This window comes from Chlorocebus sabaeus, chromosome 6, assembly GCF_047675955.1.
Source record: "Chlorocebus sabaeus isolate Y175 chromosome 6, mChlSab1.0.hap1, whole genome shotgun sequence".
Taxonomy (NCBI): domain Eukaryota; kingdom Metazoa; phylum Chordata; class Mammalia; order Primates; family Cercopithecidae; genus Chlorocebus; species Chlorocebus sabaeus.
The window spans coordinates 60,633,202-60,645,845 of record NC_132909.1 but is presented as its reverse complement, the minus strand read 5'-3'; the positions used below and the strand labels follow the sequence as shown (position 1 = coordinate 60,645,845).

The 12,644-nt window shown below is 56.9% G+C and overlaps 1 protein-coding gene across 2 annotated transcripts in view; it reads right to left on the bottom strand.

Annotated features, from left to right (window-relative positions):
• The window catches only part of BTBD2 (BTB domain containing 2), a 31,969-nt gene that overhangs the window by 5,088 nt on the left and 14,237 nt on the right, over positions 1-12,644 (bottom strand). The window contains exons 2-5 of one of the 2 annotated variants that reach the window (XM_073017151.1): positions 6,344-6,463; positions 3,808-3,964; positions 1,426-1,531; positions 707-904 (exon numbers count right to left, since the gene is read on the bottom strand). In XM_073017151.1, the coding sequence (XP_072873252.1) occupies positions 707-904; positions 1,426-1,531; positions 3,808-3,964; positions 6,344-6,463 (581 nt within the window). The other variant, XM_073017152.1, reaches the window with a different exon arrangement.

Here is a 12,644-nt window from a genome sequence, read left to right as displayed (position 1 = left end):
TTGAGCCCAGGAGGTCGAGGCTGCAGTGAGCTGTGACTGCACCACTGCACCCCAGCCTGGGCGACAGACTGAGACCCTGTTGCTAAGTCTGGCGACCTTCAGTCAAGCGAGAGCAGAGGCCGTGTGGACCTGGGGAAGGCCAGATGGCGAGTGTGCACCAGCCACAGGGATCTGTCCCAGCCCCTTATGGAACGTTCCAGGCCTGTTTTGCTCCAGAGCTGGATGGTGTCAGGCAGTGAGCAGCCACAAGAGGGCAGGAGGCATCATTAGGGCTGCCCCTCACGTCACCCTAGAGGCCAGGCCCTGCGGCAGGGGACCCCAAGGCCCACTCATGGGAGCACGACAGCTGCCCCGGCCATGTCAGAGCCTTCCTGGGCTTGTCGTGGACACTGGTACCTGCACCAGCAGGTAGCACAAGAGCCTGAGACAGGGACTCCCTTCCCTCCTGGGGAGATGCCACCAAAACATAGCTGGATGGACATGGGGGGCGGGGGTCTGGCAATGCGTACAGTGGGGACAGAGCAGCCAGGCCGGGGCTAACGGCCCTGTGGACGTGCCCTCACAAGCCAGGTTTCTTCCTATCTTTATACTCTAGGCATCTGCCAGGCTTTCTGCAGTGAACTTCGGGGCGCTATCCTCGGTACCCAGGTGCCCACCTGTGTGCCACTCCCCCCTCAAGCCAGCCCGAGCCCCTGAGCTCTGTTACCTGCAGCAAACTCCTCGATGGTCATGAGTGGGAAGCGGATGAGGCCCAGGGCCTTGCCCAGAACCTTCCGCCTATTTTCCGGTGTCACCTGCAGCTGCTGCCGCTGACACTCGGCCTCAGACCAGCGGACAACGGCATTGAACAGCCGCACCTCACGGATGCCCAGTGTGTCGCGCTCCAGGACGGCCACCAGCGTGTCTGCGGGGTGGAGGAAGGGGCTGTGTGAACATGACACCCTGCCCACCCTGCAGGAGGCAGTGAGACTAACGTGAGGACCAACAGTTAAAGCCGGGCTGGCAACTATGGCCCGTGGCCCAAACCTGGCCCTGTGCTTGTGTTTATAAATAAAGCTTTATCGACACATGACCATGCCCCTTCATTTTCCTAGGCTGTGGTTGCTTTTAGCCACAAGGACAGACTTGAGTAGCTTTGACAACAGCTGTTTAACAACAAAGTTAAAACCATGGGCCATCGGAGGACAAGACGGTCACCATCAGCTGGGATGGTGAGGTCTGGCCTGTGGCCTCCCGGCCAAGGCCCCAGACTCCCCTGGGGCTGTGCTGGACCCGAGCTCCTGACCCACTGCAAGTGGTGTGACCCCAGCTCACCGGTGCAGCTCCCCCAGGGAACCCCCAGGCCCAAAGCTCCCACTGTCGATCCCCAGACCCTCTTGCCAAGGCCCTGCTGGGAGTCCCACACCTGGGCCCCTGGACCCTTACCCAGGTCAATGTCGGTGAAGCCCTCCGCGGTGATGGCATCTGCGGTGTTTTTGTCAATGTTCTCCAGGCACAGGCTGGCCAGCTGTGGTTCATCGAAGAGTCGCGCCTGGCAAGAGACATCAATGGGGGCGTGGGGGGGACATCAGCACCCAGCCCTCGGCAAATCCCCAATGCGGAGCTGGCTCAAATGCAGCCCTGACCGCACGGGCCTTCCTGAGCGTGGCCAGGAGCCACCGGGGTCTCAGCCAGCAGGCCAGCCCTGCCGTGGGCCCAGAGACCCCCGCGTGACTGCTGAGTGGGGCGGGAGAGTTGGGGAGTTCCCTCTCAGAACCTCAGAGGCCAAGGAAGGAAGAAAAAGATGCTCAGGTCCCTGTCGGCAGGGCCTGCTGCTTTAGGCAAAAGGGGCACTGCAGCTGCACTTGGGGGGCAGCAGGGCCCAGGACCCCGAGTGGCAGGCAGAGGTGAGGCGGCCAGGGTCGACCCGGTGAAGCTTCCGGATCACAACACGCCCTTGGCCACCTGTGGTGGGAGGGCTGTGTCCCTGGCAGCTCCATCCCAAGACACACAGCAGACATGACTCCTGACAGGTGACAGAGCTGGACATCGCCTGTGCTCTCAGGGAAACTGAGGCTGTTAGTGGAAGGTGCTGGAAGGGCCTATGCCAGCAGGGACGCAGGCAGGCCTTTCTGCAGGCATTTCCCCCGAGGACACCTCTCAAGCGGGTTTGCAGTGGTTTTAGGAGCAGGGAGGCTGAGGCAGCCACAAGGTGAAGCTCAGGGCGTGAACTCCAGGCACCTCTCAGGTCAGGTAGAGGCCCCTCCAGCAAGGCGACCACAGATGACCCGGACAAGAAACCCCTCCCTCTGGGAGTCCAGGATCCTCTGCATCTGACCTGCCAGGTTGGAGAGGGAGAAGGTTCTGGGTCTTTTCCAGGATGCTGGACCCCTGAAGCCCATTGGAGGACCTAGTGCTGCTGTCCCCTCTGGCCGCCCTCCACCCCCGACCAGGAGCTCACAGCTCCCAAGCGGCCGTCCACCTGTCCTGGCCCCATGTCCTCTGAGCCTCCCTGGCCTGCAGGCCCTCCCCAGCTCCCACCCGTTGGGCTGCACAGAGCCCAACTGGGGTCCCCTGAGATCCCCGGCCCTGCTCTGTCTACCTGACATTTCCTTAGAGAGAGACGGAAAGTTCTCTCTTTTTTTTTGGTTTCTTTTTCTTTAGCCAGGCGTGGTGGTGGGGGCCTGTAATCCCAGCTACTCTGGAGGCTGAGGCAGGAGAATCGCTTGAACCCTGGAGGTGGAGGTTGCAGTGAGCTGAGATCATGCCATTGCACTCCAGCCTGGGCAACAAGAGAAACCCGTCTCAAAAAAAAAAATTATTTTACTTTTTTTGAGAGACAGGGTCTCACTCTGTCACTCAGGCTGGAGTGCAGTGGCGCCACCTCCACTCACCGCAGCCTCAACCTCCTGGGCTCAGGCAATCTTCCTGCTTTGGTGCCCCAGGTAGCTGAGATTACAGACACGCACCACCATGCTTGGCTAATTTATGAAAAAAAATTTTTTTTTTTTTTAGTAGAGATGGGGTTTTACCATGTTGGCCAGGCTGGTCTCAAACTCTTCGCCACTAGTGATCTGCCTGTCTCAGCCTCCCAAAGTGCTGGGATTACAGGCATGAACCACTATGCCCAGCCTGTATCTTTTTTCTATTTTTTGTAGAAATGGGGTCTCCCTACGTTGCCTAGTCTGGTCTAGAACTCCCGGCCTCAAGCAATCCTCCCTCCTCGGCCTCCCAAAGTGCTGGGGTTACAGGCATGAGCCACCGCACCCTGCCAATAACTTTTTAAAGTATCACAGAAAAGTCCAAGGCACATTTTTTTTTTTCAGGTGGAGTCTCGCTTTGTTGCCAGACTGGAGTGCAGTGGTGCAATCTCGGCTCACTACAACCTCCGCCTCCCAGGTTCAAGCGATTCTCCTGCCTCAGCCTCCCGAGTAGCTGGGATTACAGATGACCGCCACCACTCCTGGCTCCTTTTTGTATTTTTAGTAGAGACGGGATTTCGCCATGTTGGCGAGGCTGGTCTGGAACGCCTGACCTCAGGTGATCCGCCCGCCTCAGCCTGCTCCCAATGTGCCGGGATTACAGGCGTGAACCACAGCGCACGGCCCAAAACACATTTTACTACCAGGCAGGATCCTGCTGCCTCCAGGGCCCGCCCCGGCCCCGCCTCCAGCCCGGGCCCGCCCACACCCCGTCCCGCCTCCAGCCAGGCCTGGCCCCGGCCCCGCCCCGTGCCGGCCCCGCCCCGTGCCGGCCCCGCCCCGTGCCGGCCCCGCCCCGTGCCGGCCCCGCCCCGTGCCGGCCCCGCCCCGTGCCGGCCCCGCCCACCTGCGTGAGCAGCATGAAGGCGTTGTCGGCTCGCAGGTTCTTCTTCAGGAACTCCACGCAGTGGGCCTCCAGCGCTGGCACCGCGTACTTCTTGGCGGTGTATAGCGTGGTCATCACCGTCTCCGGGCCGATCTGCACCTCGTCCGAGTAGAGAAACCTGCAGAGCCAACGCGGGTGGCCGTGAGATGGAACCGCCATGCCCGCCCCCAGGGGAGGGCGTCAGAGGACCACTCAGACCGTTAGACCTGGCCGCCTGCCCTTGAGCCTGCAGGGCCCAAACGCCCCACATCAGGCTCCCCGAGGAACCTTCCAGAATTAGCCCTTGTCTGTTGCCCTCTGACCTAGGGACACGACTTGGCAAGGCAGTCACCCATGAAAACAAGAGGCTGGGCCGGGCGCGGTGGCTCAAGCCTGTAATCCCAGCACTTTGGGAGGCCGAGACGGGCGGATCACGAGGTCAAGAGATGGAGACCATCCTGGCGAACACGGTGAAACCCCGTCTCTACTAAAAAATACAAAAAAACTAGCCGGGCGAGGTGGCGGGCGCCTGTAGTCCCAGCTACTCGGGAGGCTGAGGCAGGAGAATGGCGTAAACCCGGGAGGCGGAGCTTGCAGTGAGCTGAGATCCGGCCACTGCACTCCAGCCTGGGCAACAGAGCCAGACTCCATCTCAAAAAAAAAAAAAAAAAGAAAAGAAAACAAGAGGCTGAACCCATCCACACAGCACACACCCGAAGTGTCTACACAGCCTGTCTCATTCTTCCTGGGATGCCCCAGGAGAGGGCACTGGGAGCTGGGTGTCTCCTCCTTGGGCGCCTTTTCCATGAGGAACTCTTGATTCCCCACCTCAGGCCCCACCGAAAACCTCGACCACTTCTGGGTGGGTCACAGAACCCAACACGCTAATTAGGCTCATGGATAATCATGGACGACATTACTGTATGACAGCGAGGGGTCCACACCACACTGAACACGATGCCAGCCAGTGGCCCACACTGAATACAGATCAGAAGTTGGGCCGATCAAAAATAGAAGCAAAGGCCGGGCCTGGTGGCTCACACCAGTAATCCCCACCCTTTGGGAGGCTGAGACAGGCAGATCACCTGAGGTCAAGAAGTTCCAGACCAGCCTGGCCAACATGGTGAAACCCCGTCTCTACTAAAAATACAAAAATTAGCTGGGCATGGTGGTGGGCACCTGTAATCCCAGCTACTCAGGAGGCTGAGGCAAGAGAATCGCTTGAACCTGGGAGGCAGAGGTTGCAGTGAGCTGAGATTGCACCACTGCACTCCAGCCTGGAGACAGAGCAAGACTCCGTCTCAAAAAAAAAAAAAAAAAAAAAAAAAAAAAAAAAAAAAAGCAGCACATGGCCAGGTGCAGTGGCTCACGCCTGTAATCCCAACACTTTGAGATGCCAAGGCAGGTGGATCACTTGAGGCCAGGATTTAGAGACTAGCCTAGCCTGGTCAACACGGTAAAACCCCCTCCCTACGAAAAATACAAAAATTAGCCAGGCGTGGTGGCACACACCTGTAATCTCAGCTACTCGGGAGGCTGAGGCACAAGAATCGCTTGAACCCAGGAGGCGGAGGTTGCAGTGAGCCAAGATCGAGTCACTGTACTCCAGCCTGGGAGACAGAGGGAGACTCCATCTCAAAAAAAAAAAGAAAGAAAAGAAAGAACTTGTCTCCAGCCTGGAGCAGTGGCTCACATCTGTATTCCCAGCACTTTGGGAGGCAGAGGTGAGAGGATTGCCTGAGGCCAGGAGTTGCCTGAACCAGTGTGGGCATAGGGAGATCTTATCTCTAAACATTTTTTTTTTCAGCTGGGCACAGTGGCTCACGCCTGTAATCTCAGCCCTTTGAGAGGCTGAGGCGGGTGGATCATGAGATCAGGAGATCGAGACCATCCTGGCCAACATGATGAAACCCCGTCTCTACTAAAAATACAAAAATTAGCCAGGCATGGTGGCACATGCCTGTAGTCCCAGCTATTCAGGAGGCTGATGCAGGAGAATCACTTGAACCCGGGAGGCAGAGGTTGCAGTAAGCCAGGATCAAGCCACTGCACTCCAGCCATGGTGGCAGAGTGCTACTCCAAATTAAAAAAAAAAAAATTTTTTTTCTCAGGTGGATCACCTGAGGCCAGGAGTTTGAGACCAGCCTGGCCAACATAGAGAAACGCTGTCTCTACTGAAAACACAAAAATGAGCTGGGTGTGGTGGTGAACGCCTGTAATCCTAGGTACTTAGGAGGCTGAGGCAGGAGAATCACTTGAACCAGGAAGGCGGAGGTCGCAGTGAGCTGAGATCACACCACTGCACTCCAGCCTGGGCAACAGAGCGAGATTCTATCTCAAAAAAAAAAAAAAAAAAGGGAAAAAAAGGTGCCTCTGGAACCCCTCACTGCACAGGAACACAGTTCTAGAAATCTCCACCAAGCCAGGGCCTCTGAGGTGGTGTCAGACAGCGTCTACGTTCTCTGAGGTCCCCCTCCCCGCACCCGGCTCCCCAGCAGGAAGCATCCGGAAGCGTTACTTGAGCAGTGCTAGGAAGGCAGCGGGTTCCACGTCGGGCAGCTCAATCTCTGTGGACGTTGTGGCCATTCCCCCGTTGAACATGGCATCAAAGACGGCGCTGCCCACAGCCAGCACGAACCTGGCACGGGAGAGAGGAGGCCCTGGTTAACCCCATGGCCGCCACCCCATGGCAGGGAGGGCCTGCCCGGTATCCTGGGTGACCACCCCACCAGGGCTCCCCGCCAGCCCCCAGCAGGCATGTGCCAGGCCCCCTGATGGCAGAGGCTTCTGGAAGGGGCCTGGGACAGCAGGAGGGTGATGCAGATGGATCCACGGCAAGGACAGACAGAGCTGGGACCATGCCCTGGACCACACAGGGCCTCACACTCTGCCAGCCCTCACCATCCTCTTTCCTTCCAGGCGTCAGGCACGCACTCATTCACGCATTCCCACATGCATGCATGCATTCATTCCCAGATGCGTTCATTCACTCGCTCATTCATTCACATGTGCATTCACTCGCTCATACACATACACTCTCTCATTCATCCACACATGCATTCATTCCCAGATGCGTTCATTCACTCGCTCATTCATTCACATGTGCATTCATTAACTCATTCATTTCCATGTGCATTCACTCACTCATACACATACACTCTCTCATTCATCCACACATGCATTCATTGACCCACTGATTCATTCCCATGGGCGTGCATTCACACGCTCATTTATGACCCGCATTCATTCATTCACTTTCTCATTCATCACACTCATTCGCTCACTGGTTCATCCAACACGTGAATTTACTCACTCATTCACCCATTGACACACACGTTCATTCATTCCCACATGCACTCATCCACTTATTCAGCCTCATTATTCACTCACTGATTCACACACTCATCTACTCTCTATCACTTTCCCGCTCACGCATTCTCTCATCAGCACACACTTTCCCAGGGAGTCAGCTACAGGCACAGGGCCTGGCCTGAGGGAGACAGACAAGGACCAAGTGGCCGAACAGCCCCCACTGAGTGAGGGAAGAGAGGGGAGCGTGGTCCTGTTCGGAACACAAGGCCCAGGGAAGCCTTGTGGGGTCATCTGAGCCACCACGCCGGTGGGGAAGGGCATCAAGGCCCAGGGAACAGCAGGAGCATGGGAGGAGCGTTAGGAGGCACCAGGGGCAGCCCCAGCTGGGAAAGCAGTGGCTGTGAGGACGCTGTGGGTTCTGCCCCGTGTGGAGCACAGGCTCCCTATGGGACCCACTCAGTGGCTCAGATCCTCCGTATCGCAACAGGCAGGAGGGTGCAGTGGGCACAGGAAGGCTGCTGGTGCCTCTCGAGCCTCCGCAAGAGCCGGCTATGAAGCCGCGTTTGGCCAGGTCTGTATGGGGCGCGGGGGACTCCATGGCTCCCAGGCTCAGGACGCCACTCTATGCTGTCCATGTACGGTCCCCAGTGCCTGCCGCTATGATGGCCTCCCAGGGGGCTGAGACCACACACAGCATAGGGGGTCCCGGACACTCAGCAGGTGCACAGACACTCGCGGGGCGGGTTCATAGATGCTCGCGAAGTCGCGCGGCGGTGCACCTGCCCCAGGACGTGGCGGTCCCTGCGTCACCTCTTCCCCACCTGTCCCCTTCCACGGCTCCCACCACAGCAAACGCTGGCTCTGAACAGCCTCTCCCCGCCCGGAAAGCTCCGGAGCTGCAGGTGGTTCCGCCCGGATGGGACCTGCTTCTCACTCCTGCACGGCTCTACCTCCAGGCCCCGCTGGGCGACCTCCACACAGCTCCGGGGAAAGCCCCCGCTTTCCGGGGAGAAGCTCCTCGCTCTCCTCCCACCACACGCGCCGCCCCCGCAGGCCCTCAGCCCATCCAGTCCAGCCCAGCGCTTGACTGCGCCGGAGAGTCGGGTCAGAAACCAAGGCAGTGACTTCCACACGGACCCCGACCACAGCGTCCACATCCGCCCGGAAACTCGGAATGCGACGCCCCGTGGAAATGGGCCCGTGCTAACACCATGAGTCAGGACGAAGGTGCCGGGGAACGTGGGCCCTAACCAGTGGCTGGTGTCCTTGGAAGGTGGAGACACGGGCCGGGCACGGTGGCCCAGGCCTGTCATCCCAGCATGTGGGAGGCCAAGGCAGGAGCATCGCTTGAGCCCAGGAGTTTGAGACCAGCCTGGGCAACACAGTGAGACCCCATCTCTACAAAAACACTGAAAATTAGCCAGGTGGCTGGGCGCGGTGGCTCAAGCCTGTAATCCCAGCACTTTGGGAGGCCCAGACGGGTGGATCACGAGGTCAAGAGATCGAGACCATCCTGGCTAACACGGTGGAACCCCATCTCTACTAAAAAAATACCAAAAAAACTAGCTGGGCGAGGTGGCGGGCGCCTGTAGTCCCAGCTACTCGGGAGGCTGAGGCAGGAGAATGGCGTGAACCTAGGAGGCGGAGCTTGCAGTGAGCTGACATCCGGCCACTGCACTCCAGCCTGGGCGACAGAGCGAGACTCCGTCTCAAAAAAAAAAAAAAGAAAAGAAAAAGAAAATTAGCCAGGCATGGTGGTGAGCGACTGCAATCCTAGCTACTCAGGAGGCTGAGGCAGGAGGACTGCTTGAGGCCAGGACGTCAAGACTTCAGAGAGCCAGGATTGTGCCACCGCACTCCAGCCTGGGTGACAGAACAAGACCCTGTCTCAAAAAAAAAAAAAAAAAAAAAAAAAAAAAAAGGGCCAGGGGCAGTGGCTTATGCCTGTTATCCCACCACTTTGGGAGGCCAAGGCAGATCACCTGGGGTCAGGAGTTTGAGACTAGCCTGGCCAACATGGTGAAACCCCATCTCTACTAAAAATACAAAAATTAGCCGGGCATGGTGGCGGGCGCCTGTAATCCCAGCTACTCAGGAAGCTGAGGCAGGAGAATCGCTTCAACCTGGGAGTCAGAGGTTGCAGTAAGCTGAGATTGCGCCATTGCACTCCTGCTTGGGTGACAGACCAAGACTCCGTCTCAAAAAAAAAAAAAAAAAAGAAACAGAGTGGGTGTCTGCATGGAGACAGACACAGCGACTGGAGTGATGCGGCTATAGGCCAAGGACATCTGGAGCCCCCAGAAGCTGGGTGGGGCAAGAGGATCCTCCCTTGAGCCTCCAGAGGGAGCACTGCCCTGGGATGCCTTGATCCATGATCCTGGGCTCCAGGACTGGCAGAGGATGAACCCACTGAGTTTGACCCCCAGTGTGTGGGCATTGGGACTCCCACCTGCCCGTCTGCCCTCCTGGCTGCATCCTCAGCGGCCCAGGCCTCAGGGCCCTGCGCCACCATCACCCACAGCCGGTGACCCAGGACAAACGCTTCCCTCCCACATGATGTTCCAGAAATAGAGTACCTGTGCGTGGGACTTCTCTTTCTTGATTTAAAAATGCATCTTGGTCTCCTGTGGGGAAAACCTTTGAGGAGGGTTCAAAAGCAGAAAGCAGGAGGCACTAAAGTGGGCCCAGCATGCACAGATGGGAATCAGGGAGCCCCCCTGACATGGGCGGGTCCCCAGGCAGCTCTGCTGGTCTCTGAGGCAGAGGCTTCTCCAACACCGAGCCCCTCCCTGGAGACACCCCCATGGGCCTTCCAACCCCCGGGCACCGCAACTGCCTCCTCTGCCCACCGTGAGCACCCAGACCCACTCCTGGCCCAGTCGGCCCCATGTCATGTGTCTGTAACCCCTTCCCCTTTCAAACAAATCGAGAACACATGGCCACACAAAAACACGTCCACAATTGCTCACAGCAGCATGATTCCCAGCTCCGAGCAGGGGAAACAACCAGTGTCCATCGACAGACACGGCGCAGCCACCCACACGCTGGAACACGACCCATCCACAAACAGAAACGAGGCTCTGATGCAGGACCTGACACAGATGCACCTTGAGAATGTCACGCTCTATGAGAGACGCCAGGCAGAGAAGGACAAATCCTTGTGATCCACTCCTAGGAGGTGCCCAGAGTCCTCAGATTCAGAGAGACAGAACGTAGGATGGGGGACGGGCGTGGTGGCTCATGCTTGTCATCCCAGCACTTTGGGAGGCTGAGATGCGCAGATCACCTAAGATCAGGAGTTCGAGACCAGCCTGGCCAACATGGTGAAACCCCATTTCTACTAAAAATACAAAAATTAGCCAGGGCCAGGCGCGGTGGCTCACACCTGTAATCCTAGCACTTTGGGAGGCCAAGGCAGGCAGATCACGAGGTCAGGAGATCGAGACCATCCTGGCTAACACGGTGAAATCCTGTGTCTAATAAAAATACACAAAATCAGCCGAGTGTAGTGATGGGTGCCTGTAGTCCCAGCTACTCAGGAGGCTGAGGCAGGAGAATGGCGTGAACTTGGGAGGTGGAGCTTGCAGTGAGCCAAGATCGCGCCACTGCACTCCATCCTGGGCGACAGAGTGAGACTCCGTCTCAAAAAAAAAAAAAAAAAGAAAAAAATTAGCCGGGTGTGGTGGTGGATACCTGTAGTCCCAGCTACTCAGGAGGCTGAGGCAGGAGAATCACTTAGAACCCAGGAGGTGCCAGGCACGGTGGCTCATGCCTGTAATCCCAGCACTTTGGGAGGCCAGGGCAGGTGGCTCACAAGGTCAGGAGATCGAGACCATCCTGGCTAATATGGTGAAACCCCATCTTTACTAAAAATCAAAAACTTAGCCGGGTGTGGTGGCACCCATAATCCCAGATACTCAGGAGTCTGAGGCAGAATAGCTTGAACCGTGGAGGCAGAGGCTGCAGTGAGCTGAGATCGTGCCACTGCACTGCAGCCTGGGCTACAAGAGAGAGACTCCGTCTCAAAAAAAAAAAAAAAAAAAAAACAAACCCAGGAGGCAGAGGTGGCAGTGAGCCGAGACCTGCACTCAAGCCTGGACAGCAAGAGTGCAACTCCATCTCAAAAAGAAAAGAAAACAGGTTAAAGACCGAAAGAACTGCATGGCGCACAAAGGGCCAATGATTCCGTGATTTAATCTACGCAATGGAACCTCCATGAAGAGCCCTAAACCACAGAGCTCAGAGCTTCCAAGCTGGTGATTTTGTCCACATGCCATGAGGGTGGCCACCCCGAGCCCACAGGACACAGGTGTGGGTGCTGATACCCTCTGGACCTGTGAACCTCTTCATCTGGCTGCAGGATGTCCTTGTTGTTTTTGTTTTTGTTTTTTTTGAGACGGAGTCTCGCTCTGCCGCCCAGGCTGGAGTGCAGTGGCCGGATCTCAGCTCACTACAAGCTCCATCTCCTGGGTTCACGCCATTCTCCTGCCTCAGCCTCCCGAGTAACTAGGACTACAGGCGCCCGCCACCACGCCCGGCTAATTTTTTGTATTTTTAGTAGAGATGGGGTTTCACTGTGTTAGCCAGGATGGTCTCGATCTCCTGACCTCATGATCCGCCCATCTCGGCCTCCCAAAGTGCTGGGATTACAGGCTTGAGCCACGGCGCCCGGCCAGTTTTTATTTTTTTTAGACAGAGTCTCCCTCCATCGCTCAGGCTGGAGTGCCGTGGCGTGATCTTGGCTCACTGCAACCTCCGCGTCCCGAGTTCCAGTGAGTCTCCTGCATCAGCCTCTTGAGTAGCTGGGATTACAGGTGCCCGCCATCCCGCCTGGCTAATTTTTGTATTTTTAGTAGAGACTGGATTTCACCATGTTGGCCAGGCTGGTCTCGAACTCCTGACCTAGTAATCCACCCTCCTCAGCCTACCAAAGTGCTGGGATTACAGGCATGAGCCACCGCACCTGGCCATTTATTTATTTGTTTATTAATTATTATTATTATTTTTGAGATGGAGTCTCCCTCTGTCACCCAGGCTGGAGTACAGTGGCGTGATCTCGACTCACTGTAACCTCCACCTCCCGAGTTCCCGTGAGTCTCCTGCATCAGCCTCCTGAGTAGCTGGGATTCCAGGCACCTGCCACCCCACCTGGCTAATTTTTATACTTTTAGTAGAGACAGGGTTTCACCACGTTGGCCAGGATGGTCTCGAACTCCTGACGTCAGATGATCCGCCTGCCTCTGCCTCCCAAAGTGCTGGGATTACAGGTGTGAGCCACCGCTCCTGGAAGAAATGTCCTTTATTATCTTTATTTCATTTTTATTTTTAGTTTTGACAGATGTGGTCTCACTCTGTCACCCAGGCTGGAATGCAGTGGCACGATCATAGCTCACTGCAGCCTCAACCTCCCAGGCTCAAGCAATTCTCCCACCTCAGCCTCCCAGTAGCTGGGAGCACACACACAAGCCACAAAGCCCAGCTAATTGTTAACTGTTTTATACAGACAG